The 26794-nt window shown below is 37.9% G+C and overlaps 2 protein-coding genes across 3 annotated transcripts in view; one reads left to right on the top strand and one right to left on the bottom strand.

The window, feature by feature from the left end:
* The window catches only part of QPCT (glutaminyl-peptide cyclotransferase), a 73544-nt gene extending 59516 nt beyond the window's left edge, over positions 1-14028 (bottom strand). The window contains exons 1-2 of the mRNA XM_069583554.1: positions 13927-14028; positions 6498-6605 (exon numbers count right to left, since the gene is read on the bottom strand). The gene's annotated coding sequence lies outside the window, so the exon portion shown is untranslated. The remainder of the gene's footprint in view (positions 1-6497; positions 6606-13926) is intronic.
* Positions 5077-26794, top strand: part of PRKD3 (protein kinase D3) — an 86186-nt gene continuing 64468 nt past the window's right edge. Inside the window, exons 1-2 of one of the 2 annotated variants that reach the window (XM_069583537.1) lie at positions 5077-5429; positions 12631-13571. In XM_069583537.1, the coding sequence (XP_069439638.1) occupies positions 13284-13571 (288 nt within the window). In that variant the 5' untranslated portion in view covers positions 5077-5429; positions 12631-13283. Of the gene's footprint in view, positions 5430-5585; positions 5917-12630; positions 13572-26794 lie in introns of those variants that run through there. The other variant, XM_069583538.1, reaches the window with a different exon arrangement.

The following is a 26794-nucleotide window of genomic DNA, read 5'->3' on the forward strand; positions in this document are numbered from 1 at the left end:
GTTGGACTGTGAAGAAGGCTGAGCGCTGAAGAATTGATGCGTTTGAACTGTGGTGTTGGAGAAGACTCTTGAGGGTCCCTTGGACTGCAAGGAGATCCAACCAGTCCATTCTGAAGGAGATCAACCCTGGGATTTCTTTGGAGGGAATGATGCTAAAGCTGAAACTCCAGTCCTTCGGACACCTCATGCAAAGAGTTGACTCATTGGAAAAGACTGTGATGCTGGGAGGGATTGGGGGCAGGAGGAGAAGGGGACAACAGAGGATGAGATGGCTGGATGGCATCACGGACTCGATGGGCGTGAGTCTGAGTGAACTCCAGGAGATGGTGATGGACAGGGAGGCCTGGCGTGCTGCAATTCATGGGGTCACAAAGAGTCAGACACGACTGAGTGACTGAACTGAACTGAACTGATGCTTTTTCTCCTATTGTTTCCTCCCAGAATCTTTTTTTCTCCCATTCCTCTCCTCCATATTTTCAAATCCTTTTCTTTCTTCCAAGCCCAGCTAAAACCCTCTTTTTCTATACATTTAGACCTCCCCAGGCCGGTGGTATGCTTTGTACTTCTCTGACATTTTCTTTTTCCTTCTACTTATTTATTTTACTCTCTCTCTATTTAATAGATTTTCACATATCTTACTTAATAAACTTTAGGTTCTTGAGAACAAGAGTTGTTTCATCTATAAATCCTATCAAATGCCTTGCTTACAGTAGTCTTTCAAAAATCAATATATCAAGGATTGTGAAGTTTCAAGGGGAATCTCAGGGAAAAAAGACAAACAAACTAAATTAATAACAACTAATTTTCAGCTAAACTCTCCATCATCAAATAAGCAACTATGATACAATTTTACAGTCTAAGATTACACAGTCACAACTCTTTCAGGAAAGACTTGAGATTTTGAAAATTTGAGGTGTCATGATCAGAGTACAATTTATAATAACAAGTTCAGGTCCTTGTAGTCTAACTATATTAAAAATAAAACCAATAAGCATAAAACTGTTCAGTGATTTTATCCTGCACTCGAACACATGAAGCTACTAGTGTAGAAAATGTTGCAATGAAGGTTTCTGAGTCCTCGGTCAGTTGAGGATCTGTGCAACAGGATTTTCCTTTGATGAAGTGCAAAGGAATTTACTCTATAGCCATAGGGATTCCTGTTCTTTTTAAACTCTTTGTTATTAAATTTCCCTCCACAGACTCAAGCTCAGCAACTTTTTTCTTTTCTGCCTGAAAAGAAGGAGATATGGAGATGTAAAAACTCTTAACTGTTCAACATGTCAATTTTTTTAAGGTCTTTTCTATGTGCTAGCTCATTTGGTCTTTATACAAATCGTGGCGGAAGGACTACTGCAAACCAAGTTAACAGACGATGAGACTTGAAGCACACAGAGGTTAATTTGCCCATGGTCACACAGGTTGATAAACAGTTGGCTCATAGTGCATCCTCAGGCATCCTTAATGCCCATTACAGGTTTAGTGCATTAGATGTATTTTTTTTCATTTAATTCTCACTCACAAAAATTCTATAGGGTGAGTAATTATCTCCCCTTATTTAATAGGTAAAGAAACAGATTCTTAGTGAGATTAAGCAGCATGCACTTGCTAAATGGCAGAGCCTAGGTTGGACTCTGTCTTCAAAGTCCTACTCCCACCCTTACCTTCCAGTTGGCTCTTCAGGGCTGGGGAAGTTCCCAGGTTGTGAGTGAGGGAGTCTGCATCTCTAACTTCGCTGCTTTGCTCAATGCTGGTATGAAATGAAGTTTAATACTGACTCTCTACCTAGGTCAGTAGCACCTTTATTCTTTCTCAACTGGCATTTTAAATATATCATAACCGATTTTTCAGTATTTCAAACAGAGGTTTTAAATTAATACTTAACTAGAATGAAATCCAGAAGCACATTGGTACATTACCTCCTCTTTCTTAGGGGAATATATATTTGCAAGCACAAAGATAAGCGAGAATTATTGTGGATGAACCAGATAATTTGTTTTTTCTTGCAAATTACCTGATACTAATTTTTAAGGACACCATATGAAATCCTACGTAGAACGTGGGCAGTAACCGCTCCCTTTAGTTATCAGATTTTTCTAATTCTCCTTCTAGTTGAACTTTCCTCACCACACCTCTCTTTTATTATACACTATGTTATAAATATATATGCATATATATGTTTGTATACATATATACTTGTGAATATATTTATATCTGCATATATATTGATAACATAATATATAATCAAATAGTAAATTATATAAAGCTACATATAAGTGCAAGTAAATAAAAAGGAAGTGTTATATGGAATAAATACAGAAAGCTATAAAAAATAAGGATGAATGTGCCTGGTCCAGAGCTGGTATTTAGTAAATGATAGATATTATTAGTAGGCTTTATATCCAGATAGAAGACCGTGGTCTTCTCGAAGTTCATTAAGGGGAAAGGTGGATACGGAGAGCCCAGGGGGATCTGATATCTACTCATTTGTGATTGTGAGTCGCTCAGTCGTGCCCGACTCTTTGTGACTCCATGGACAGTAGCCTGCACCAAGCTCCTCCGTCCATGGGATTTTCAAGGGAAGAGTACTGGAGTGGGTTGCCATACTCAGTCCACAATAAAATGTGGTAAGTAACTCAAGAATTATCCATCAAGGCTATCAGAGCACAGAACAATTATTTAGAGCCTACAAATCAGAGAAGACTGTTTGAAGGTGTTAACAGTTCATGCTAGTCTAGAAGAAGACCAACTAAAATCTCCAGATACGGAGGATCTGAACTAGAGTAGAGGACATTTTGAAGAATATATCAAGAGCATTGGTGCTGAAAAAGAAATAGACCCTGAAGCATTTTTTCCCATACCTATTTTACTAACTCTGTATTGGCACCTAAATGCTTTCTAAATTTTTCACTTGTTTTAAGGTCATGGAAAAAGACAGAAAAATAAAATAATTTTTGCAGTAATCACATTATATAAATTAAAACAAGCTCAAGCTTTTTTTTTTTTTTAATGACTATTTCTTCCAGTGGGGCCTTAACAAATCATGTTTTTCTGCATTCTGGATTCCAAACCAGGATGCTCTGCTACCTTAAGTCACAGCAGTGTTGACTCTCTTTGCTTCTATTAGGTAACATATGTGAATCGTTGTGTTGTTAACCATTAAGGTGGAGTGGGGTGTATGTGGAATAAATCTAGGACAACATTTGCAACTACAGTCACAGAAGACAAAGACTAAACTCCTAGTTTTCAAAAAACACCAGCAGGAAGAAAAATCTTTTTCCATCTTAGTCTGATTATATTTTCTCTCAAGTATAAAAATCTCACATTTACTTAATATACCTAATCTTTATTCCTCAGTCCTCTTGGAATAGGAATGGAACATCTTGAGAAAACTGTAGTTCGTGTCAAGCAAAAAAATTACAGGTACAGATAGTCTTAAATGTATTGTTGAAAGATTCAACTAGAAAGGAGGAGATGATTTTATTTTTAAAAAGAGAAGTGACAAAGTGGAAATGAAATGAAGGTATACATACATACATCGATATATGTATGTATATATACACACATGCATGTGTGCTAATCGTGTCTGACTCTTTGTGACCCCATAGATGGTAGCCAGCCAGGCTCCTCTGTGCATGGAATTTTCTAGGAAAAAACACTGGAGCAGGGTTGCTATTTCCTACTCTGGGGCATCTTCCCCTCCCAGGGATGAAACCCACGTCTCCTGCATGGCAGGCAGATTCTTTACCCCCGAGCCACCTGAGAAGCCCCAAACACACACACACACACACACACACACACACACACATTTGCACCTCTATAAAATAGCAACTTGCTTCATTTAGAAAAGTTACTTCTAGAAAGTAACTTCTGTCTCTTTAAGAACCACCGGTGAAAATGAAGTCTCTAGTTAAGAAGGGACTGGGTGTAAACAGGTCCAGTGAGCTCCTGGGAGTCTTGCTGAGAGAGGATATTTGGGGTTGGACTAAAACGTCAGTTGGGAAGTGAAGGGAAGAAAAAGGCAAAGTTAGGTAAGAGCCTAGGTATGTTTTTAATTTTAAACATAACCTTGAGTGGGTTTACTTTCAATTTTAATGCAAAAGAATAGTGGAATGCTCCATATAAAATATAATTAGATTGAATTAGATATTACTGAATGTGAGACATGTAGTATCTTCGAATTCCCCAAAATGTTTCAGAAATGTCTTTTAAAAATATAGCTTCAGAGTAGACCAGAGTTATACACAATTTTACTTGCCTCATCTTTAATATAAATTATTTTTAAATTCCCATTTAACTTTAAAGCCAGGGACATCCAGTAAGATTGATGACTTGGAATAAAAAGTAGGGACCCACTTAGCTTTTTTTCTTCCTAATCCCAAAAGACTGTCCTCGACCTCTGCACTGGATGGATGAATTATTGGCTGAAACCCATCCGCTTCTTTCAATATATTTTACTTAAGGACTCTGGGGATGAAATTTGGACCTCAGGAGGACTAGGTCCTTTCTGGGACTATGTGTGTCAGCTGTTCAGGACTTTCACGCAAAACATGTCTAATTTAACATCTAGGGTATTTTCCCTCTAGATCTCCTTCCACCCGCTTCTCTCCTCACCTGGCATTGTCACCCTTGTCAATGCCACGTGGAAACCTAGGTTCCATGATTCCTGACTTCACTTTGCTCTGATGATAGGGGACACACTCAAGTTTAAAGATGGACAAGTAGGATACACAAAACATACTGAAGACAGATCCGGTTTATTCTGCTTTAGGTGAAGGGCTCTGGATGTATCTGCCTAGGTGTGGAACCCCCTGGGATGCAGTGCCAAGTGGCCACCTAGAGGCTAAGCACTGGGGAGGGAAACAGGAGGAGCAGATACCTCAGTGTGGAAACTGTTCTCTACTGTAGACCCCTAGCAAGTTCCGGACTTGTCACCACCCCTGCCCCCTTGCCACCATCATTAACATCAGAGCGGAGGACAAAAGAGAAAAAGGCAGTTCAGTAGCAATAATGGGTATCAAGTACAGTGCGTAACTGGAATATGTACACGGTCGCGCCCCGCTCCCCAGCGCTCACGGAGACGCCAGGATCTCGGAGGGTGCAGAGCGAACCCGAAAGCACCCGGAGCTCCTGTTGCTCCCGCGCGAGGTCAAGCCAGTGAGCCACAGCCCCACGCGGCCACCACGGCTTCGAGCTCGCGGGGAGACTACAGCTCCCGGCAGGCCCCGCGCCGGCCGCGCGCCCCCGCCTCTCGCGCGCCCCGGCCCCCCGCCCTCGGGCCTCAGGACGGGACGGGGCGGAGGGAGGGAGGGAAGAAGGGGCGCCTGTGGCGGGCGGGATTCTGCGAGGCGCGTGAAGCCTCGCTGGCTCCTGGTCCAGGACCCAGACGCTGGCAGGCTTGGAGTTTCTCACGCCCGGCCGAGCCAGGCTCTGTAAGTAGTCGCCTCGGGGAGCGCGGAACAGACACCGAAAAAGTTAGCGCCGCCGCGGCCGCTTTGTTCTCCCGGCCCGTCGGGTGAGGCGGCGTTGGCGGCGGCCGCCCCTCCCCCACCCGTCCGCACGCGGCCGCGGCGACGGGGGCGGCGGGACTCGGACCCCGCGCCGGGCTGGGCGGCGGCCGCCGGGGCTGGGCGGGAAGTTGGCGGAGCGCGCTGCGGGAGGAGCGGGCGGTGGGCGCCCCGGCGAGCGGGGGCGCCGGCGCGGCCGCCAGATGGGGCCAAGTTCCGGCTAGGGCGCCGACGCCAACTTGGAGTCACGGTACGCCGGCGACCACCGCGCCCGGCCCCTCGGTCTCCATCTCTTACCGGATCCCCCCTCCAACTACTCCCGACGCCAGACGGGCGGCACTCACGCTGCCGAATTTGGGATGAGCCTTTCCCTTTTCTTTACACCGCTTTTCCTTGCAGCCGTCTCAAAGGGGTGAGTCGTTGGTGCTTAGGGAACGTAAGCCCCCACCCCAGTTTCCTGACTCTGGTTTAGTTTTGCAAGTTGCCGCGTTGTTCCGAGTCAGTCTCACCCCCGGGAGGTTTTTCTTTAGATGAAACACTGAGGAGAGCGTCTGTTTCTTTGAGCAGTAAAATAACCACAGACTATTCGATTGCTTGTTGGAGATTTTATTTGAAGTCGTCGCAGTCAGAAGCAGAGGCCTTGCCGTGTGCAGCAGGCACGAATATAAATCGAGCGAAGGCATGTGTGAGAGCTGCACACTTTTCCATACACAGATTGATGGCTTGGACGTAACTGTCTCTTCAACCACACCCATCCCCACAGGAAATAAGACTATCAGTGTCATCTTTGATTAGGAAGGATAAGTTACACCCTGAACTTAGTTCGACACAGCCTTAATGAGCTGTGGAGGCAAATGAAAACTTTTTAAAGACCGTAATTTGTACTCTAGAAACGGTTATCGTATTACTCTTACACTGTTTCTACTTTGTACTTACTGCTTCAGCTCTTCAAGTTTTAGCGGCTGTGATTTTGCTTAGATCAAGTTTACTTACCAACTTGAATGCAGCGAAGGTGGGGGATATCTTTGGATTCGTTGCCCCGATCGAGGTCTAGGCCAGGTTTACTTAATAGAGGAACCCGCTTCTTCTTCCTGTTAGCATCTGGATTCAGAGCAAGCATGGACATTTCAGCCAAAAAGAAGTTACAAGTTTTAATAAAAGTATGTAAAACGTGTCACAGAAGCCTTCGTGTTAGGTTTTGCTTCAGCAGGTCATGTAGATGGTGGTTGGCCTGATTAGAGGAACTTGAATATTTGACAAGCCAGTTTTCCATCCTGAGTTAAGAATGTTGACTTGTTTATTATCTTGAGATGAATCGCAGTGAGTCTTTTAAATATACAAATTTTATAAGCTTTCAGTTTCATGAGGTGACCTGTTTAGAATAGAAATATCTCTTAGTAGGTCGTGTTTCATCTAAAAACTGCCATATCCCCTAAAAAGCTTAATACATCAAGTTTTCGGGCATTAAATTTTTAAGTTATATAAGAATTGGAAAAATCTCCTACAGGAGGAAAGAGAATAAATGACCATTTAAAGTTGATGAAAATATTACCATATTGAAGTTTATTGCTCATTTTAAAAAGAAACTACTTTTACAGAACTTGATATTGGGAAATTATTGGCTAATACAGTTTTAAATTTGATTTAATAATCATGCTTGTGATTCATAATCTGTGCAGATAGTACTTTTAGTCTCTCTCTGATTATGTAATTCAAATTGAACTTGTATGTGAGCCTCTTTGGAGCAGTTGTCTCATTAATGAAAAAACTTGAGATAATGTTCTGAGATGTTTTAATTTTAATTTCAGTGTAGAAAAAAGTTTTCTCCACTTCTATGGTCAGTTTATAGTGACCATACGTATGAAATAGCTCACTGGCTGTTAGCTAGTCAGATTTCTCAGATACCGCTGATGCACAGAGGGGTGATGTAGATACATCAAGCCCAACATAAATTCGTAGACTGGAAGCTTGTAAGCTTAATAGCAGATAAACTTTTCACTGCCTGGGAGAGCGGACTTGGTGTGCTCACTCTTTGTTCTCTCTGATGGTGGGAAAGACTGAGATGCAAATACCCATGGTTTAGATGAGCAGAATTTTACCAGCAACAATTTAGTTAATGAACTGAGCTCTTAGGAGGAATAGTATTTATATTAATCTAAGGTAATAGTTACATTTTTGAAAATAAATAGATGTAGGAATTGCTAGAAACTATGATTTTTAAAAAACTAGCAATAAAGTTATTTGGATTTTTTATACACTATAAAAGCAACATCAGGGTTATTAAGCAAAATCTAGCCTGTATCAAGGTAGAACATGGATACTGACTTCAGGACACCTGTAAAGTATTGCATTGAAAAAGGCCACATGCTTTTTTACATATTAAAAGAATACAGTACTTATCAACAGAAGAAAAAAAAATTCTCTGCGTTCATTAGCATTCCTAGCACACAAAACTATATTAAACCAGGAAAACCTGTTACTAGTAGAGAGTCATGGTAAATATTATGCTATTCTGAATAGAGAAAGTGTTTCACCTCTTCACTGTTACCTTTACTGAGTACAAGAGGACATTGGCTACAGTAGATAATGAGCTTCCGTTTTGAAGTATTTACTAGCTGGATTTGTCTTTCTGGAATCCTCTTTGCTTCTCTCTCTGTTTCCCTTTAGGTTTTAGCTTCCTTAAAGGTGCCTTGCCTGTGACCCCAGTTGAAATTAGGTCCTCTCAGGATACTCTGTCATATCACCTTTCATAATTTGTAGTTGCTTTGCTATTAATATGAATATTTGTTAAATGCGTGTGTCCCATATCACACAGCAAGCTCCAGGGAGAGCAATAGCCATGTGTGTTTTGGTCACTGCTGTACAACCCTAGAGTTTCTCATAACGGTCTAGCAAATGATAAAGTATAGTGTTAGTTGCTCAGTCATGTCTGACTCTTTGTGACATTATGGACCAGGCTCCTCTGTCCATGGAATTCTCCAGGCAAGAATGCTGGAGTGGGTTGCCATTTCCTACTCCAGCGGATCCTCACAACCCAGGGATCGAACCCAGGTCTCCCACATTGCAGGCAGATTCTTTACTATCTGATCCATCACATTTGTTGAGTGAAAATGCTGCTTTTGAACTTCTTATATTTAGAGGCTTTGCTAAGAAATGAGATAATGTAAATGTAGGGAAGGATTGAGAGAGGGCTCAAATTGTGATGTTACCATGAGGTAACTCTCAGTTAAGTTCCCTAGCCTCCAGGGCCTTTGTTTTTACCCTGTAGTAATAATAGGGCAGGTTGGACTCAAGATTCCTTTAGTATGCCACTGTTTCACTCCATTCAACAATAGTGACAGATTATATGCTCATTTGAATAAAATATATGACAGATAATTCCCCAAAAGAGTATTTGAGATGTTTCAAATAAAAATGCTTGCCAGCTCATAGCTATTAGGAACAAACATATCTAATTGATTTATCAACTAGTAAAATGTACTATTGTTTGTTTTGTGATTGAGGCATAAAGACAAAATAAATTAGAGGTATTAGATTTTTAAAAATATTTAGTCTTAATATTTTAATGCTATATCTCAGATCAAATCAAGGTTCATAAAACAAAACAGGGAGGGGGAAAACAGATGGAATGAGTGGGCAAAAGCTAAGACAGCTCGCTTAGTTTTTTCTATTTGTGTTCATGCTGAAACTTTAACAAATACTTTAATATGAAAGTAAGACATAGTTTACCAGAAGTTATTGATAGGACTGATCATTGTAATTATAAGACAGGTACTGTTACTTAGCTAACATTAGCAGCTATTATTTGGAAATTTAGTGGGAAGACAGCCGTCAAAAATAAATTACTATTATTGAACACAGCAGTATCTTGTAATTTAAAGTATTTAACCTGCATGCAGTATTATTCATAGATATTTTGCTAATGTTTTTATGAAGTTTGTTCAGCTTTTTGAAGCTACTCGTCATGTATGATGAGAAAACGTGTTCCAGATTGTTGGAGGTGACATGAAATAGTGTAAAGAACATGGTCTTTGGAGTCAGAGGAACTTTGATGTGAGTTGTAGTTCCATCACTTATTAGCTGTGTAGTCATGGGCAAGCAACTATTCTGAAACTCTGGCTCCTTTTCTGTAAAACAGTTAAATAGCTCCCCTGCGGTCATAGCAAGGGTTTAAGAAAGTCCATCTTAATTGCAGAGTTTAGTGTAAAGTGGGAGCTTAATTATTAATTCTTTACTCTTAATTACTATGAAAATTGCTGAAACTTACTGAGCACTTGTGATAAGCCAGCAGTGTATTGTGCATATAGTAGCACGGTCCTCAGTAACACCCTGGAAGGTAACTAAACAGTGCTGTTGTCTTCATTTTATTTCTGCCCTCTGCAGTGATACTGAATAAACCAGTTATTCTGTGAATTCCTTAATCTTATGTTTGCTCTGTGTCCACAAGTTGTCCATCAACACAACTTCTTGGGTGTGTGGTGTAAGTAGGGATAACACTTCATAAATGAATATTTTGTCACCCAGAGCAAGAAATAAATCATCCATTTAAAAATAGGGGAAAAAACAGTTACTCTCTTAACACCTTTTCAGATATTTGAAGACCATCATTTTATTCGTTTTTGTTATGCATAATTTGTCACATGACATTGTCTTCACCTTAATCTGGATATATACTCTGTTGTTTTTGAAAATCAATACAGCCTTTAAAAAAGTTAACCATGGTACTGTAACCTGATTAGCAACCAGTATACTGATTGATGCTGATGTGTTCACAGTGTCCTGGGGATTTGGGTTTATGTTAGTTCTTTAGTCACCCATATTATTAATAGCAGCTACTGTTAAACTCTTGGGTTGATAACTCCTCTAAGGAACAGGTTCTAAGTCAGCGTTTCTCCATTTCAATATTGCACATTTAACTTTTGAAATGCAGAGCTTTACACTTGTCATTGTTATAGTTCACTTGAATTTTAGTTTATTTCTCTCAGACTGTACAATCTGAGGATTTTATAAACATGTTTTCCATGTGTTTATAATCTTAAAAATAATCAAAAATAATATAGGGTGAAGGCCAGAGTTTCAAGCACTCTCCTAAAGGTTTCTTTAAGTTGATAAAGAGCAGCAAACCACACTAACATCCAACTTATACTTAAGCAACTTATTTACAAAAATAGCATGGAATAGCATCTTGAATATTGTTTCAGCCAGAATACGCTTAATTTTTTTCTGGCTTTGCTAATTATATGATCTTGGGCAAGTACTTTAGTATCTAGGCCAGTTTTCTCAACTATAAAGTGAATTGTGGTGAGGATTGAATGAGGAAACGTGGAATGCTTAGAACAGCGTCTGGCAGAAAGAACTCAATTACTGTGAGTTATTTTCTCCTTTTAAAAAGGCTAATAATCACATTTTTCAAAGATGTAAATATAGTTGCTTTGGCATTATTCTGTTTAATTCAAGCTCACCTCTAGTGATCATAATATGCTTTTCTAAGTATTCAGAAACCATTTGCTTTCATAATCTGTTTTCACGTGTAACTAAAGGTTAATATTAAGGTTATATTCTGTAGTTTCTGAAATTGCTTCCCTATTCCTCTAGCCCACAAAACTTGAAACAGCTCTGCTCCATCTCCAGTCCATGATTATTTCGCTCGGTTCTTTCTCCAGGAGGGTAAGAGTCAGAATTGTGCTTGCACTTACTGATTTGCAATATGGAGTAGATTGCATCTGGACCTGAAGACTTGCACTCTCAGAGATCTTTTAGTCTCTCTTATTCACCAGGCTCAAGTTTCAGTTCTCAGTGCTCTTTTACAGTTTTAGTTTAAAAACTGAGAGAAGGTAAGCAAAGCACAAGTTGAGCAATTCTGCCTTTTCTCTGTGCTCTTTCAACCCTAACAACATCCTCACTGAGCAGTGATTCTCTCAGTTCCTTGTTCTCTTTGAGAAATAGTATGTTATTGTGGAGCTACCACTGGGTCGGAAAGTATGAAACTTGTCTATCTAGTAGGTCCTAATTCCTACTCCACCTCTTAATAACCATGTGATGCTGGGCAGGTTACTTTATCTGCTAGTTCTTTAGTTTTCTCATCGGCAAAAATAATAAAGTAGTATTTGCGTTGTCAAGTTCGAAAGAGATATCATGAGAAAGTGTATAAACGTTTATAAGATGTTAAGTGCTGTACAATGTAAGATGAGTTACAGATTGTTTATCTGAATGTAGTTCTAAAAGCTTTTGTTATCTTTAGGCACTTTTTTCTTAAGCCTTAGTTTTCCTGAACTTTCTCATTCCTAATCCTATATCTGTATGTTTTTGATCTTATGTTATCTTCATCCTAATTTATTTAGTCCTGTTAACCACTGTCCAGAGAGCTGTTCTGCAGCTGCTTGGAGTGCTTCACTCTGTTGTTATTAGGATTGTTTACAGGTATGTGATGGAACCTAAATGGAAATATCCATCTCTTTTTGAGCCATTTCACTTAGCCATGAGGTCACGCTTTTAGTTTTTGAACTGTCTTTATGAAAAACTGTGATAAATATAACCGTGCTTAGTGTTCTTTTTACTTTTAGAAATTTTTTTGTGACGATCACTTTTTCCGATCTTCCTGTCCTAGTTATGTCTTTTACACTTATTTGTGTGCCGTATAACTGTGTTTAGTGTATGCTTTTTTAGTTTTCTGTCTAGATTTAAACTTTTAATACAAAAAAGAATACTCTTGTCTACATTAGGGCAATATTATATATCTTTTGTACAACTCAGTGGTACTTACGTTATTTCTATGACAATATCAGTTTTACTTTTCTTTTTTGTCCCTTCTATTTTTCTGTTTTTGTCATAACTTAGTTGTGTATTTGTGGAATAAAGTGTTTTGACCTTCCTTAAGTTTCAAGTGTTAATGAGGAATGTCAGGGATGTGTTTTGTTTCTGTTTTGTTTTTTGAGCAGGAGACTGTCCCTGAAATTATGGGCTGTGATAACCAGGCCCCAATAAAATGGCTACCCATTAAAATTTATTGGTGAATTATAAACATACAACCAAAACTTATTTAAAGAAAGCATAAGGATTCTTACAACTTAAAAATAATGTTAAGTGAATATAAAATACTAAAAGTTTTTTTAAAAATTTCTTCCAGGCTACCTACATTTCAGAAAGCATCAACCTTTCTCAGTGGACGCGTTCATCAAGTGGAATATACCTGTTCTATTTTAAAAAGCTTTGTGCTTAATCTTGGAAAAATTTACTCCTTCAAAATGAAAATGAGGACATGTGAGAAGGTGATATAAGGGTGGACATTTGAGAAAGTGTCCTGTTAGATCAATGAATCAAAGGATACAAACTGAATAGATTAATCCTAAACACTTTTTAATTTTTAAACTAGGAGGATTTTACTTGACAGAAAAACACCTTTTATTCATTATGTATTTTCTGAAATTTAAAGAGAGAGACAAGAGTAGACTTAAAAGAAAATAGGTAAAGATGTTTAGTAGATCTCTTTTCTGATGAGGATAATTCAGTGATGTTAAATCCTTCCCCAAACCCTGGTTGTGGTCCTAACAACAAGACTTTTTTGATGGGACTGATATTAAGGGAAGTGGGACCTTTGGTATAGTCAACTCACAGTTGTAGAACTTGCCATCATCAGCATGAGTGGCTTAAAAGAGGAAGTAAAGAAGCTTTCAACTAAACCCAAAACTACAGTCATTTTTTTACCGCTGTGATTTTAAGGCCTCTTCATAACCATTGGAAAAGAATTGACAACTGTTTTAAAAGATTAAAAAAAGGCAGATGTCTGCAAACAATTCTCCTCCATCAGCTCAGAAGTCTGTAATACCTGCCACTCTTCCTGCTGTGCTTCCAGCTCCTTCTCCGTGTTCAAGTCCTAAAACAGGACTCTCTGCGCGACTCTCTAATGGAAGCTTCAGTGCACCGTCACTCACGAACTCCAGAGGCTCAGTGCATACAGTCTCATTCCTGCTGCAGATTGGCCTCACACGGGAGAGCATTACCATCGAAGCCCAGGAACTATCTTTATCTGCTGTCAAGGACCTTGTCTGCTCCATTGTTTACCAAAAGGTACTGTGCATGCTATTTATGTCAACAGTTTCTCTAATTAATATTGTTTCTACTGCTTTTCTGTAAATTATGCATGCAACAATGAGTGAACTCATATGGATGAATCAATCAGGTGTTTATATCCTAATTCTGACCGTTTGGGAGAGAGTCCTAATAGACTAAAAGCCTATAGTCTGAAATGTCAGAGTCTAACAGCTGGAGACTATATCCAGGCTTTAAAATACTAATTCAGTTTGTCTCTTTAAGACCAGGAGAATCAGTGTAAAGTCAAGAGGATTAAGCAGTCTCACTAGTGTTCAGAGAAAAGTCAGCAAGTATTAATAGGAGGCACAAAAAAGGCATCAAGGGTACTTACCAAGAGGATGGGGGGCCCAGCCATCCAGGTAGCTGAGTCCAGGTCCGCACCTTTTCTTCCCAGGGGCCCTGTGTGCTGCCCTTTTGTACACCCTCTTCCTTCCCTTTTGATCCTGATTTCACTTAAACTGCCGGAGGACCACACTCTCTGTGTTTAAAAATTAGGTAAATGAGCTTTTAATATATATCAAAATATATGGATATTTAAAAATTGAGGGTGATTTTATTTTTTTTCATCCACTCATCCCCTGCCCCATACCCTGCCATTTTTTAAGGGTTCTTGGCTGAATTTCTTTAGTATTCTTGATTTGATGGATGAGCTGGTATGTTCTACATTTTATCGTAAAACTATGCATATAAGTAGTATGAATTGGTTACACTTTCTTTTTAATGGACCAAGCCTATGTTTCAAACAAATTAGTATACTTTATGCTTTAAAAATTCTATCAGTAAGATTAATATATTTGGATTCATACTCCTCCTCTTACTGTTTTTGTTTCAGTTCCTTATGCTTCATGTGATTTGTCCCTATCTTCTAATGTAGAGGTAATTAACAGTCAAAAAATGTTATGTGGTTTGTGAAAATGACCCATATCTCCTGTGTGTTAACAGTGACATCTATTTAAATGTGGCCTAGAGTAAGATTAGATATCTTTTTGTAGATCTGTAGCCCATCTATATGTCTTTAAGTGTCTTCACTTTTAGTTTCCCTTTCATCAGATAACAGAGGTTTTAGTAAATATTTTTGCTGGCTTTTAACTTAAAGGTAGGGTTTTTGACTTAAATATAGTTTGTAACTTTATTATTTCTCTTTTTTGAGCCCTCTAGAAATCATAACTAATGTTTTGGTAGAGTTTATATTACTGAGTTTTTGACCTTTGGAAACTTTACTTAGTTGTTTTATTTCTACAGAGGCATACTGATTATCTACAGGATTATATAGGGTTAATGTTGCTCCCTCATTAATATAGATGTCAGATGGGTCAAGTGCTTGGGAAACTATAATCTGTGAAAAATTCTAGTGACACCAAAGGGATAAACAAGATACAGCTCAAGAAAAGATAACTCAGGGTAAACTTCATGCAAATATAAAATAGAATTAATTTTAGAGATAGCCAGCATAAAATGAATATCATGGTGGACTGAATTTGAATCAGTATTGTGGTAATATGGGGATGTATTTGGCAAAAATATATAGCATATATGTCTCCTGGTCATATTACACACTCATTTTGACTTACGCCAGGATTCTAACTGTTGTTTAAGCATAGTGAAGAAGAGTATTGCGCTTGTAACTAGGTCAGCTCTCGTGGGTTGGTTTGTTTGTATGTTTGTTTTGGCTGCACCACACGGTTGGTTACCGGATGTTAGATCCTCAACCAGGGATTGAACCCAGGACCTCAGCATTGAGAACACAGAGTTCTGACCCATAAACCACCAGGGAATTCCCAGCTCTGTTGTTTATTAACTGTATAACTTTGCATAATTTAACTTCTGTGGATTACATTTCCATATCTGTCAAATGATTGAGTTGGAGTGTTTTCTAGTATGTAATTCCAACTGTGAAATTCTGAATCATTTAATCTAAATTTAGGTCTTTACAGATGGAGAAAGGAGTATCAAGGAACAATGTACTCAAGTCCCAACAGGAAAGAAATCTTAAGGGAGACAGCTCAGTTTCTGGGGTTCTATAGAGAGGTTCATGGATCCCTAACTTATCTGGGAGATGGAAAAACCACGTCAGAAGTTCTCTTCTTTTTATCTTCTCTCTTGTCTTGGGTTCTTGCTTGCTAATCACTTACTTCACTACCTGCACATGCACAACTCTAGGTTAACTCCCTGCACTCTGATGGGCATACTTGTTTTCTTATTTCTGTTCTTAGTAAATATATGTATTAAACCTTCTAAAGGTAGAGTACTGGTGAATTTTAGGAAGTGGATTAACCATATCTTGTCCCTTCCTTCCAAAAGCTTATAGTTTGGTAAGGGAAACATTCACCACAGTAAAATATGAAAAGTAAAACGTGAAGCTAAAATAAAAAGTGCTCTTCTCAGGTTGATAAAAAGATGTGAAAGGCTTCATATGAAATGTAGCATTTCATCTGATACTTGAAGAATGAATAGCCTTTCAGCGATATGGGAGGGAAGGAGTATATACCAAGGCAAAAGAATCAGGATAAGCAATGATACGGGAGGGGAAAAGAGGAAGAGTATAATTGACAACAGTTATTTTGTGCCTGCTCTACATCAGGAGCTTCATGCACACTTTCTACTTAATCCCCACAGCAAGTTCTGGTGCTGTGAACCAGAAAAAAACACGTAGTTGTTTTTTCCTTTTTTCTTGTGGTGAGAACTTGTAAGATCCATTCTCTTAACAACTTTCAGATAGAAAATATTGTTAACTGCAGTCACCATGGTGTATGTTATATTGCCAGAACTTATTTATGTTATAATAAGAAATTGGTACCCTTTGACCACTTTATCCATTTCCCCACCTTTGACCCCTTGGCTCTAATAATCACCAGCTCTGGTTTTTGTGGATTCCAAATGTAAGTGAAATCATATGATATTTGTCTTTCTCTGTTTGACTTATCTCACTTATAATGCCTTCAAGATCCATCCATATTATTGCAAATAGTAGGATTTCCTTCCTTTTATGGCTGAATAATATATCATTGTCTCTCTTTGTATATACACATCACATTTTCTGTATCCATTCACCTATCAGTGGAGATAGAGGTTGTTTCCATGTCTTGGCTATTGTAAATAATGATGCCCTGACATGAGGGTGCAGATTTCATTCAAGATAGTGATTTCATCTCCTTGACTGTATACTAGAAGTAGAATTGTTGGATCTCATGGTAATTCTGTTTTTAAATTTGTTGAGCAACCTCTGTACTGTTCCATAGTGCCTGCACCAACTTACATTCCCACCGACAGTGCACCAGGGTTCCCATTTCTCCACATCCTTGTCAGCATGCGTTGTTACCCTTTTGACAATAGCTGTTCTAACAGGTGGGAGATGATAACCTCATTGTGGTTTTGATTTGCGTTGCCCTGTTGGTTATTGATGGGACACTTCTTCATTTACTTGTTGGCCGTTTGTGTATCTTTTTTGGGAAAATGGATATTAAGTTCCTCTGCCCATTTTTTACTCTAATTGATAGGTGGGGCTTGTTTTCTTTTGATATTGTGTTATATGAGTTCTTTATGTGTTTTGGATATTAATCCTTTATCAGATACAAGATTTGCAAATATTTTCTCCAGTTCATTTTTTAATGGTTTCCTTTGCTATAGAGAAGCTTTTAGTTTGATTTAATCACAGTTGTTTATTTTTGCTTTTGCTGCTCATGTCAAATCCAAGAAATCATTGCTAGGATCAGTGTGAAGGAGTTTACCCTCCTATGTTTCCTTCTAGGAGTTTTATGGTTTCAGGTCTTGTGTTCAAGTCTGCATTCCATTTTCAGTTGATTTTTTTGTATAGTGTAGGACTGGGCTTAAGTTTCATTCTTCTGCATGTGGTGGTTCAGTTTTCCCAGCACCATTTATCAAAGAGACTGCCCTTTTCCTTTGTTTATTCTTGGCTCCTTTGTTATAAATTAATTGACCATACATGCATGGGTTTATGTCTGGCCTCTGTTCTTTTTCATTCACTTGACATGTCCATTTTTATGCCAGTATTGTGACTTTGAGTATAGTTTGAAATCAGAGGCATGATACCTCCACCTTTGTTCTTCTTAAGATTGCTTTGGCTCTTTAGAGTCTTTTGTGATTCTATACAAACTTTAAGATTTATTTTTCTTTTTTTGTGAAAAATACCATTGGAATTTTGATAGGAATTGCATTGATCTGTAGATCATTTTGAGTAGTATGAACATCTTAACAATATTAATTCTTCTAGCTCATGAACATAGAGTATCTTTCCATTTATTTATGTCTTCTACAGTTGCATTTTGATGCATGGCACATAAAATTGCTCTCTTTCCAATGATTTGTTATTAGTGTATATTAATAGAAATGTAATTGATTTTTGTATATTGACTTTGTATCCTGCAACTTGACTGAAGTTTTCAATTAATTCCAACAGGTTTTTTGGTGGAGCCTTTATGGTTTTGTGTATATAGTGTTGTTTCATCTGCAGATATGCAGTTTGCTTCTTCCTTTCTGATTTGTATGCCTTTTTTCTGTTGTGTAACTGCTCTGACTAGGACTTCCAGTAAATACTGTGTTGAATAAAAGTAGTAAAAGTGGACATCCTGTCTTGTTCCTGATCTTAAAAGAAAAGTTTTCAGCCTTTCAGCATTGAATATGATGTTAGCTGTGGGCTGATAATATATGGTCTTTATTATGTTGAGGTACATCCCTTCTACACTCACTTTGTTAAGAGGTATTATCATGAATGGATGCTGCATTTTGTTAATGTGGTGTGTTGGAAAAATCCTTTCATCCCTGGAATAAATGCCACTTGATTATTTGTTGTTGTTGTTCAGTTGCTAAGTCATGCCTGACTCTTTGCAACCTCATGGACTGTAGCACGCCAGGCTTCCCTGTCTTTCACTGTCCCCCGGAGTTTGTTCAAACTCGTGTCCATTGAATCAGTGATGCCATCCAACCATCTCATCCTCTTTTACCTGCTTTTCTTGCCTTCAGTCTTTCACAGCATCAAGGTCTTAATGAGTCAGCTGTTTGCATCAGGTGGCCAAAGTATTGAAGCTTTAGCATCAGTGCTTCGAATGAATAATCAGGGTTAATTTCCTTTAGGATTGACTGGTTTGATCTCCTTGCTCTCCAGGGAACTCTGAAGAGTCTTCTCCAGCACCATAGTTCAAAAGCATCAATTCTTTAGTGCTCAGCTTTCTTTATGGTCCAACTCTCACATCTACACATGACTACTAGGAAAACCATAGCTTTGACTGTACAAACCTTTGTTGACAAAGTGATGTCTCTGCTTTTTAATGTGTTGTCTAGGTTGGTCATAGCTTTTCTTCCAGGGAGCAAGTGTCTTTTAATTTCATGGCTGCAGTCACAGTCTGCAGTGATTTTGGAGCCCAAGAAAATAAAGTCTCCCACTGTTTCCATTTCTGCCCCCCCCCCCACATCTATTTGCCAATGAAGTGGTGGGACTGGATGCCGTGATCTTAGTTCTTTGAATATTGAGTTTTAAGCTAGCCGTTTTTGCTCTCCTATTTCAACCTTACCAAGAGAGTATGATCCTTTTAATGAACTCAGTTTGCTGATATTTTGTTGAGGGTATTTGTGTTTGTGGTCATCAGGGATACTAGGCTGTAATTTTCTTGTAGTGTCCTTATCTGGCTTTATTATCAGGATATTGATGGTGGTTTCATAAAATGAGTTTGAAAGTATTCCCCCCACTTCTGTTTTTCAGAAGAATTTGAGCAGGATTGTTATTTAAATGTTTGGTAGAATTTACCAGTAAAGCCCTCTGGTTCTTATCTTTTGTTTGTTGAGAGGTTTTTTGATTACTGATTTAACCTCCTTACTATTACGTGATCTATTCAGATTTTCTACTCCTTTATGATTCAAGATTGGTAGGTTGCACATTTCTAGGAATCTGTTCCCTTCTTCTAAATGTCCAGTTTGTTGGTGTGTAATTGTTCATCGTAGCCTTTTATCCTTTGTATTTATGTGGTATCAGTTGTAATTTTTTTTCTTGTTAAGTCTGTATAAAGGCTTCTCTATTTTATCTTTTTAAAAACCCGGCTGTTCGCTTTATTGATTTGTTTTCTGTTGTCTTTCTAGTTTCTGTTTCATTTATTTCCACTATGATCTTTATTTCCCTCCTTCTACTACTATTGCTTCTTTTTATAGTTCCTTGAGATATAAAGTTAGGTTGTTTATTTGAGATCTTTCTTTTCTTAACGTAGGTGTTTATTGCTATGAACTTCCCTCTTGGAACTGCTTTTGCTGCATCCCATAAATTTGAGTATATTGTGTTTCCATTATTTGTCTTGATATTTTTTTGTTTCTCTTTTGATTTCACTTTGACTTGTTGGTTAGTCAGTTGTATGTTGTTTAATCTTCACATATTTATGAATTTTCCAGTGTTTTTGCCTTCTAATTGATTTGTAGTTTCACACTATTGTGGTCAGAAAAGATGGCTTGATATGATTCACTGTTCTTAAATTTATTAAGATTTGTTTTGTGCTGTAACATCTGATCCACCCTGGGGAATGTTTTCTGTGTGCTTGAAAAGAATATACATTCTGCTGCTTTTGCATGGAATGTTCTGTAAATTTCCGTTAAGTGTATTTGTAGCCTAAATTCAATATTCTGTACTGATTTTCCATCTGGATTATCTATCCATTTTTGACAGTGGTTTTTTTTTTTTTTTTTTTTTAGCTTTTTATGGCTGAGATTGGTCTTAATTGCTGTATGCGGGCTTTCTCTAGTTGCAGCAAGTGGGGGCTGCTCTCTAGCTGTGGTGTGAGGGCTTCTCATTGTGGTGAGCTGTCTTGTTGCAGAGCAGGGACTCCAGGCATGCAGGCTTCAGTGGTTGTGGTGCTCTGGCTTATTTGCCCCATGGCATGTGGAATCTTCCTAGACCAGGGACTGAAGCCATGTTCCCTGCATGGGCAAAAGGTTCGTAACCACTGGACCACCAGGGAAGTCCAACAGTGAGAGATTGAAGCCCCCGGTTACTAGTGTGTTGCTGTCTATTTCTCCCTTCAGTTTTTTAAAATGTATGCTCATATATTGAGGTATCTCTGTTTGGGTGCATATTTACAAATGTATATCCTCTTGTTGAATCAACCCCTTTAGTTTTTGGCTTTAATTCTATTTTATCTGATGTAAGTTAAATACTTTTAATTATACCATACTCTTATTCGTCACTCTTAACAATGTTATTTGGAGAGCCAAAGTTTCTAATTTTAATGAAGTACAATAAATTTTTTCCTTTATGGATGGTGCTTTTGTTTCATGTGAAAAAAATATTTGCCTAAATGAAAATAAGACTTTGTCCTATGTTTTCTCCTAGAAGTTTCGTCATTTTAGGTCTTTTTTTTCACATTTATTTATCTTTTGGCTGTGCTGGGTCTTTGTTGCTGTGTGGGCATTTTTCTCCGGTTGCGGCGAGCGGAGGCTACTTGCAGTGCATGAGCTTCTTGTTGAGGTGGCTTCTCTTGTCGCGGAGCTCTCGTGCACATGCTCAGTAGTTAGGGCACACAGACTTAGCTGCTGTGTGGCATGTGGGATCTTCCCGGACCAGGGATTGATCCCATGTTTCCTGCATTGGCAGGTAGACTCTTTACCACTGAGCCACCAAGGAAGCCCTAATTTTAGCTCTTTTTATCGCTGTTATCTATTCGTTTCATGGAGCTGCTGTATGAAAGTACCACAGCTACATAATTTAAACAACAGAAGTTTATTTTCTGACAGTTCTTGAGGCTGGACATCTGTAATCAGAGGATCAGTAGAGTTGGTTCCTTCTGAGGACTGAGCAAGAATCTGTTCCATGCCCCCTCCCAGCTTCTGGTGAAAGTGAAAGACTCTTTGCCATGGACTGCAGAATTCTCCAGGCCAAAATACTGGAGTGGGTAGCCTTTCCCTTCTCCAGGGGATCTTCCCATCCCAGGGATGGAGCCCAGGTCTCCCACATTGCATGCAGATTCTTTACCAGCTGAGCCACCAGGGAAGCCAAGGCTTGTGTATCATGTTCTCTCTGTGTCTTCACTTCGTTTTCTATTTATAAGTATCTGACTGTGTCTACAAACTTCTCCCTTTTATAAGGACACAGTCATACTGTTTTGTTTTGTCAACTTACGTGTGTATCCTTAAACTGCGTCTAGCCTAAGTTGCTTCAGTATGTCCAACTCTTATGATCCCATGGACTGTAGCTGCCAGGCTCCACTGTCCATGGGATTCTCCTGGCAAGAATACTGGAGTGAGTTGCCATTTCCTTCCCTGGGGGATCTTCCCAACCCCAGGGATATCCTTAAACTAATTCCACATTATCTTGAATTCTCTGGTTTTATGAAGCTATGATGTCAGGTGTGTGAAGTCCTCCAACTTTGTTCTTTTTTTTTTTTCAAAACTGTTTAGCCCAATTGACACCCTTTGCATTTTCATATAAATGTTAAAATCAGCTTTGTGGTTTATATCAAAAAGCCCACCAGAATTGTGTACATCATTTGTTACCTGTGTTTCATGTTTCTGATGCAGTTTTAAATGAGGTTTTAAAATTTTCTAATTTCTGATTTTTCATTTTAGCATTAGAAATATAATTGTTTTTTGTACATCACACTGTCCTGCAGTCTTGCTAAACTAGTTCTAGTAACTTTTAAAGTTTCTTTAGGGTTCTCTACACAGATGATCTTGTCTTTTGCAAATGCAGTTTTATGTCTCGTCTTCCAATGTTTCATTTCTTGGTTTGCACTGGAGGCTAAACTTGTATAGTACAATATGGAATAAAAGTGATGAGAGGACGTTTGTGCTGTGTTCCCAATATTAAAAGGAAAGCATTCAGTCTTTTATCATTAGGTGTGAAATAAAGTTTTTTAGATGTTCTTCATCAGGTTGAGGAAGTTCCTGTTCCTAGTTGGCTAAAACTTTTATCTCACATGATTGTGAAATTTATTAAATACTTTTTCTCTATCTATGTATTTTTCTCTGTTGATATGATGAGTTACATTGACTTACTTGGAAATGTTGAACCAACCTTGCATCTGTGGAACAAATTCTCTTGGTCACCATATATTTTCCTTTTTATACTTTGTTTGATTCAGTTTACCTATATTTTCTTAAGATTTACCTGTCATTTTTTCTTCTATTATCTTTGTGTGGTTTTGTTAACAGGGTATTATTGGTCTCACAAAATGATTTTGGAATTATTTCCCTCCCTCTTCGGTATTCTGAAGAAATTTGTGTAAAATTGATATTACTTTCTGAAGTAAGTGTTTGATAGAGCTCACCAGTGAAGCCACCTGGGCCTGGAATATTCTTTATGAGGAGGTTTTAAACTCAATTTCTATTCTTCAGTGCACATAGAGCTATTCAAGTGTCTACTTCTTTCTGAGTGAACCTTGGTAATTTGTGTCTTTAGAGGAAATTTTTCATTTCATGCAAGTTACCAAATCCATTATGTTCTCCCATTATCCTTTAAAATCTGTAGGATTTCTAGTAATGGTATCATTTTCATTCCTAATATTTATAATTTCTGTGTTTATTCCCCTCCTCAGTCCTTGTTCTTTCTGGCTACAGGTTTTATCAACTTTGTTTTCAGTGAAGTAGTTCTTGGTTTTAATGATTTTTCTCTATTATTGTCTTTCTCCCCCCTTTTTTCTACCTCCTTTGGGGTTCAACTTGCTTTATTTTTTCTGTTTTTTAAGGTAGAAGCTTAGTCTTTTTCCCTTTAAGTGCTGTAAATCTAGTGGTATAAGTTTCCCTCCAACCACTACTGTAGCTGTGTATCACAGACTTTGATATATTTTTATTTTATTCAGTTAACTGCCTGATTTCTCTTATGATATCTTCTTTGGTCCATTGATTGTTTAATTTGGAAGAATTTGGAGGTTTTTCAGATATTTTTCTGTTGTATTGATTTCTAGCTTTATTTCAGTTTTGGCTCAAGAGTATTCTTTGTATGATTTCAACCTGTATATTTATTGAGATTTGTTTTATGGTGTAGGACTGTGTCCTTCGGTATATTCTGGGTGTTATATTTGCAGTTTTTCAAAACATGTATTCTGCTTTTGTATAGTGGAGTTTTCTATAACAGGTCAAGTGGTTGATGTTGTTTTCTATATCTTAACGGGTTTCTTTTTATTCTGTAATGTACTAAGAAAGTAGTATTAAAATCTCCCAGCTATAATTTTAGTTTTGTTTGTCTCTCCTTGCAGTTTTTTTTTCCTTTCAGTTTTAATCAATTTTTACTTCATATTTTTTGAAGCTCTGTTATTTGGAAGCACATTTGAGATTTTTACATCCTTTGATATGTTGATCTCTTTTTTAGTATAACTTTTCTTCTTTATGTTTGGTTATATATCTTATTCTGAAGTCAATTTCGGTATTAATATAACCATTCCTGCTTTTTTGTTGTTTAGTATTTGCATTGTGGTATCTTTTCACATGTTTTTGTTTTTAACCTCTCTTCATATGTAATGTGGGCTTTTTGTAGAGTACATGTGGTTGGGTCATGCTTTTTAAATTTACTCTGTCAATTTCTGCTTTTCAAGTGTTTAGACCTTGTGTTTAACACAAGTTTTAGTATAGATGAATTTAAATATATTGTTTTTTCTCTTTAGGTCTTGAATCATTTTCTCTTTTTCCCGCCTTCTTTTAAATTGAGTATGTTATGTAATTCCATTTTGTTTTAAACTGTTGTTTTATTATACTCCTAAAATTCCTTTTAGCAATTGCTCTAGTGCAACGGTCAGCAAACTACATCTTTGGGCCAAATCTGCCCCATTATCTTCTTTTACGAATAGAGTTTATGGGAACATAGCATGCTTGTTCATTTGTATCTTGCCTGTGGCTGCTTTTCATGAACAACAGTGGCCTTAAGTAGCTGTAACAGAGACTGTATGGGCCACCAAACCTAAAATAATTACTCTCTGGCCTTGTATAGAAAATATTTGCCAAGTGTTGCTTTATCATTATCTTATCAACTGTCTTTAAACAATATCCTCCCACTCTGTGTAGCGTAATGCATTCCTTGGAATAGTCTATTTCTATTTGCTGTCGTCATTTGTGCTCTTGTTGTCACATACTCTATTACTGCATGCAGTTGATTCTCATTACTTGTGGTATTCATCACATGATCTCAGACACTGTATTAGTGAATAGTGCACCATTGCTTCTAGGGAGAACACAGGGCTACGTCCCTGTGAGCATTCAGGATACATTTTTGTCAACCAGGAAATACATGACCTTGTTTTGTATATGTTTCTGCTTCAGAATACCTTATTTAATGTATATATTGTTGATTCATTAATATTGACCTCATGTACAGAAGCCCTGTCACTCATGCATGAATGGAGCTTATCTAACACACGTTTTCTCCATAAGGTGCATTATAGCCTTCTTGCATTTAGGAACAGTAGACAGCACATCAGGACTATGCTTGGGGGCCATTTTAAGCAGAGAAGTCACCATCAAAAAGCCCCCAAATCCAGAACACGTGGCACTAAATAGACCATGAAAAGGACATGCATTTTACACTATGAGAGCTGAAACAAGAAGGCCAAAGCATCGCTTTGTTCGGTTTCAATTGGAAATATGCAGGGTGACAGATTTTTCACCTTTTCTGCATGTCTGCAAATGACTGATAAAGCACAGAGCGTATTGATTTTGAGGTTTCAAGTAAATTTTAGCAAGTAGGCACATCCACAGATGCAGAATCTGCAAATAATGAGGATTGACCTTTGTTATAGATCTCTCAGTAAGTTGTTATTCTTCTTGCTTTTAACAGTAAATTAGGTTTTTAGAAAGTTAGAACTGAGAAAAATGATTTTTATATTTATCCACTCACCTGCTTAACACTTGCAGTTTAACACTTGCGGTGCTCTTTATTACTTTATGTTGGATCTGAATTGTATGCAACATTCCTTTTTATCTGTCTTCATTTAGATTTTTCTCTTGGTTTTCAGCGATTTGAATATCATGTGCCTTATTGTGGTTTTCTTTTTGTTTTGTTGCTGGAATTTAAGTTTGGTCTTGAGAATATAATTTCTTCAACTTTTGAGAATTTTGTATTCATTGAACCTTCTTAGTCTTTTCCTGTATTATTTCTATCACACTTTCACACTTGTTTGCTTTCCTCCTCATCTTCTTTCTGTCTAATCCAGACTTTCATTTGAAACATGTAGTGCAGTTGTTGTCGGTTAGTCGCTAAGTTGTATCTGACTGTCTGTGACCCCATGGATTGTAGCCTGCCAGGCTCCTTCTGTCCATGGAATTCTCCAGGCAAGAACCCAGGCATGGGTTGCCATTTCCTTCTTCCTCACCCAGGGATTGAACTGGCATCTCCTGTGTTGAAAGGTGGAGTCTTGACTACTGAGTCCCTGGGAAGCCCATTTAGTGCAGTAAGAAAGCTATATTTGAATTGTCTCCAGGTTGTGCTATGACCACACCTGAACTAGTACATTTTTAAAACTGTTTTCAATCCCAGCCTACTGTGAAAGTAGATTGGAGTGTGAACCAAGCTCCTTGTCAGAGTTTTCCATGATTCAGTCATTTTTGATAAGTTTTTCAATTGGTTACATGTACTTTGACCAGTGAAGACTTTACTTCAGTGTTTGTGTCTTTTTCTTACAAAATCTTATCCAATACTTTTAAGCAGGTACACTGGAAAATTTTTTAATTACCCTTCAGTGAACATTTCCTAATGAGCAAATTTTTTTTTTAATGTCAACATTTTAAAAGTATTTACAAGCTCCATGTGGTTGGGTGCTTCTGTGCAACTTAAATATGACTTAGTTTGTAACAGTGGTTTTCAACCTTAACTGTGCTTGAGAATAACCAGGGAGCTTAACAGACCCTTTCCTAGACCAGTGAAGTCATACTTCCTGGGGGTGCAGAGTTTGCATAAGAGCTCCATCTGTGGCTCTGTTTGTGGTTCTCATGAGCAGCCCAAATCATGAACCTCTACTTTAATGGAAATTGACAAGCATAAATGGCCAGATAAGTAATAATCTGAAAATATTTTTTCTAAATGGCCAGATAAGTAATAATCTGAAGATATTTTTTCTAAGTATTTAAAATTGTGTAATTTGTTGTATGAGCTTGATAACATTGTTTTCTACATACTGGTAATAATATATTTTTAAGACATCTGGTAATTCAAAGATTCGGTAGGGCAGAAACAAATACAACATTGGAAAACAATTATCTTCCAATTTAAAGAAAAATTC

This window comes from Ovis canadensis, chromosome 3 (genome assembly GCF_042477335.2).
Source record: "Ovis canadensis isolate MfBH-ARS-UI-01 breed Bighorn chromosome 3, ARS-UI_OviCan_v2, whole genome shotgun sequence".
Taxonomy (NCBI): Eukaryota; Metazoa; Chordata; class Mammalia; order Artiodactyla; family Bovidae; genus Ovis; species Ovis canadensis.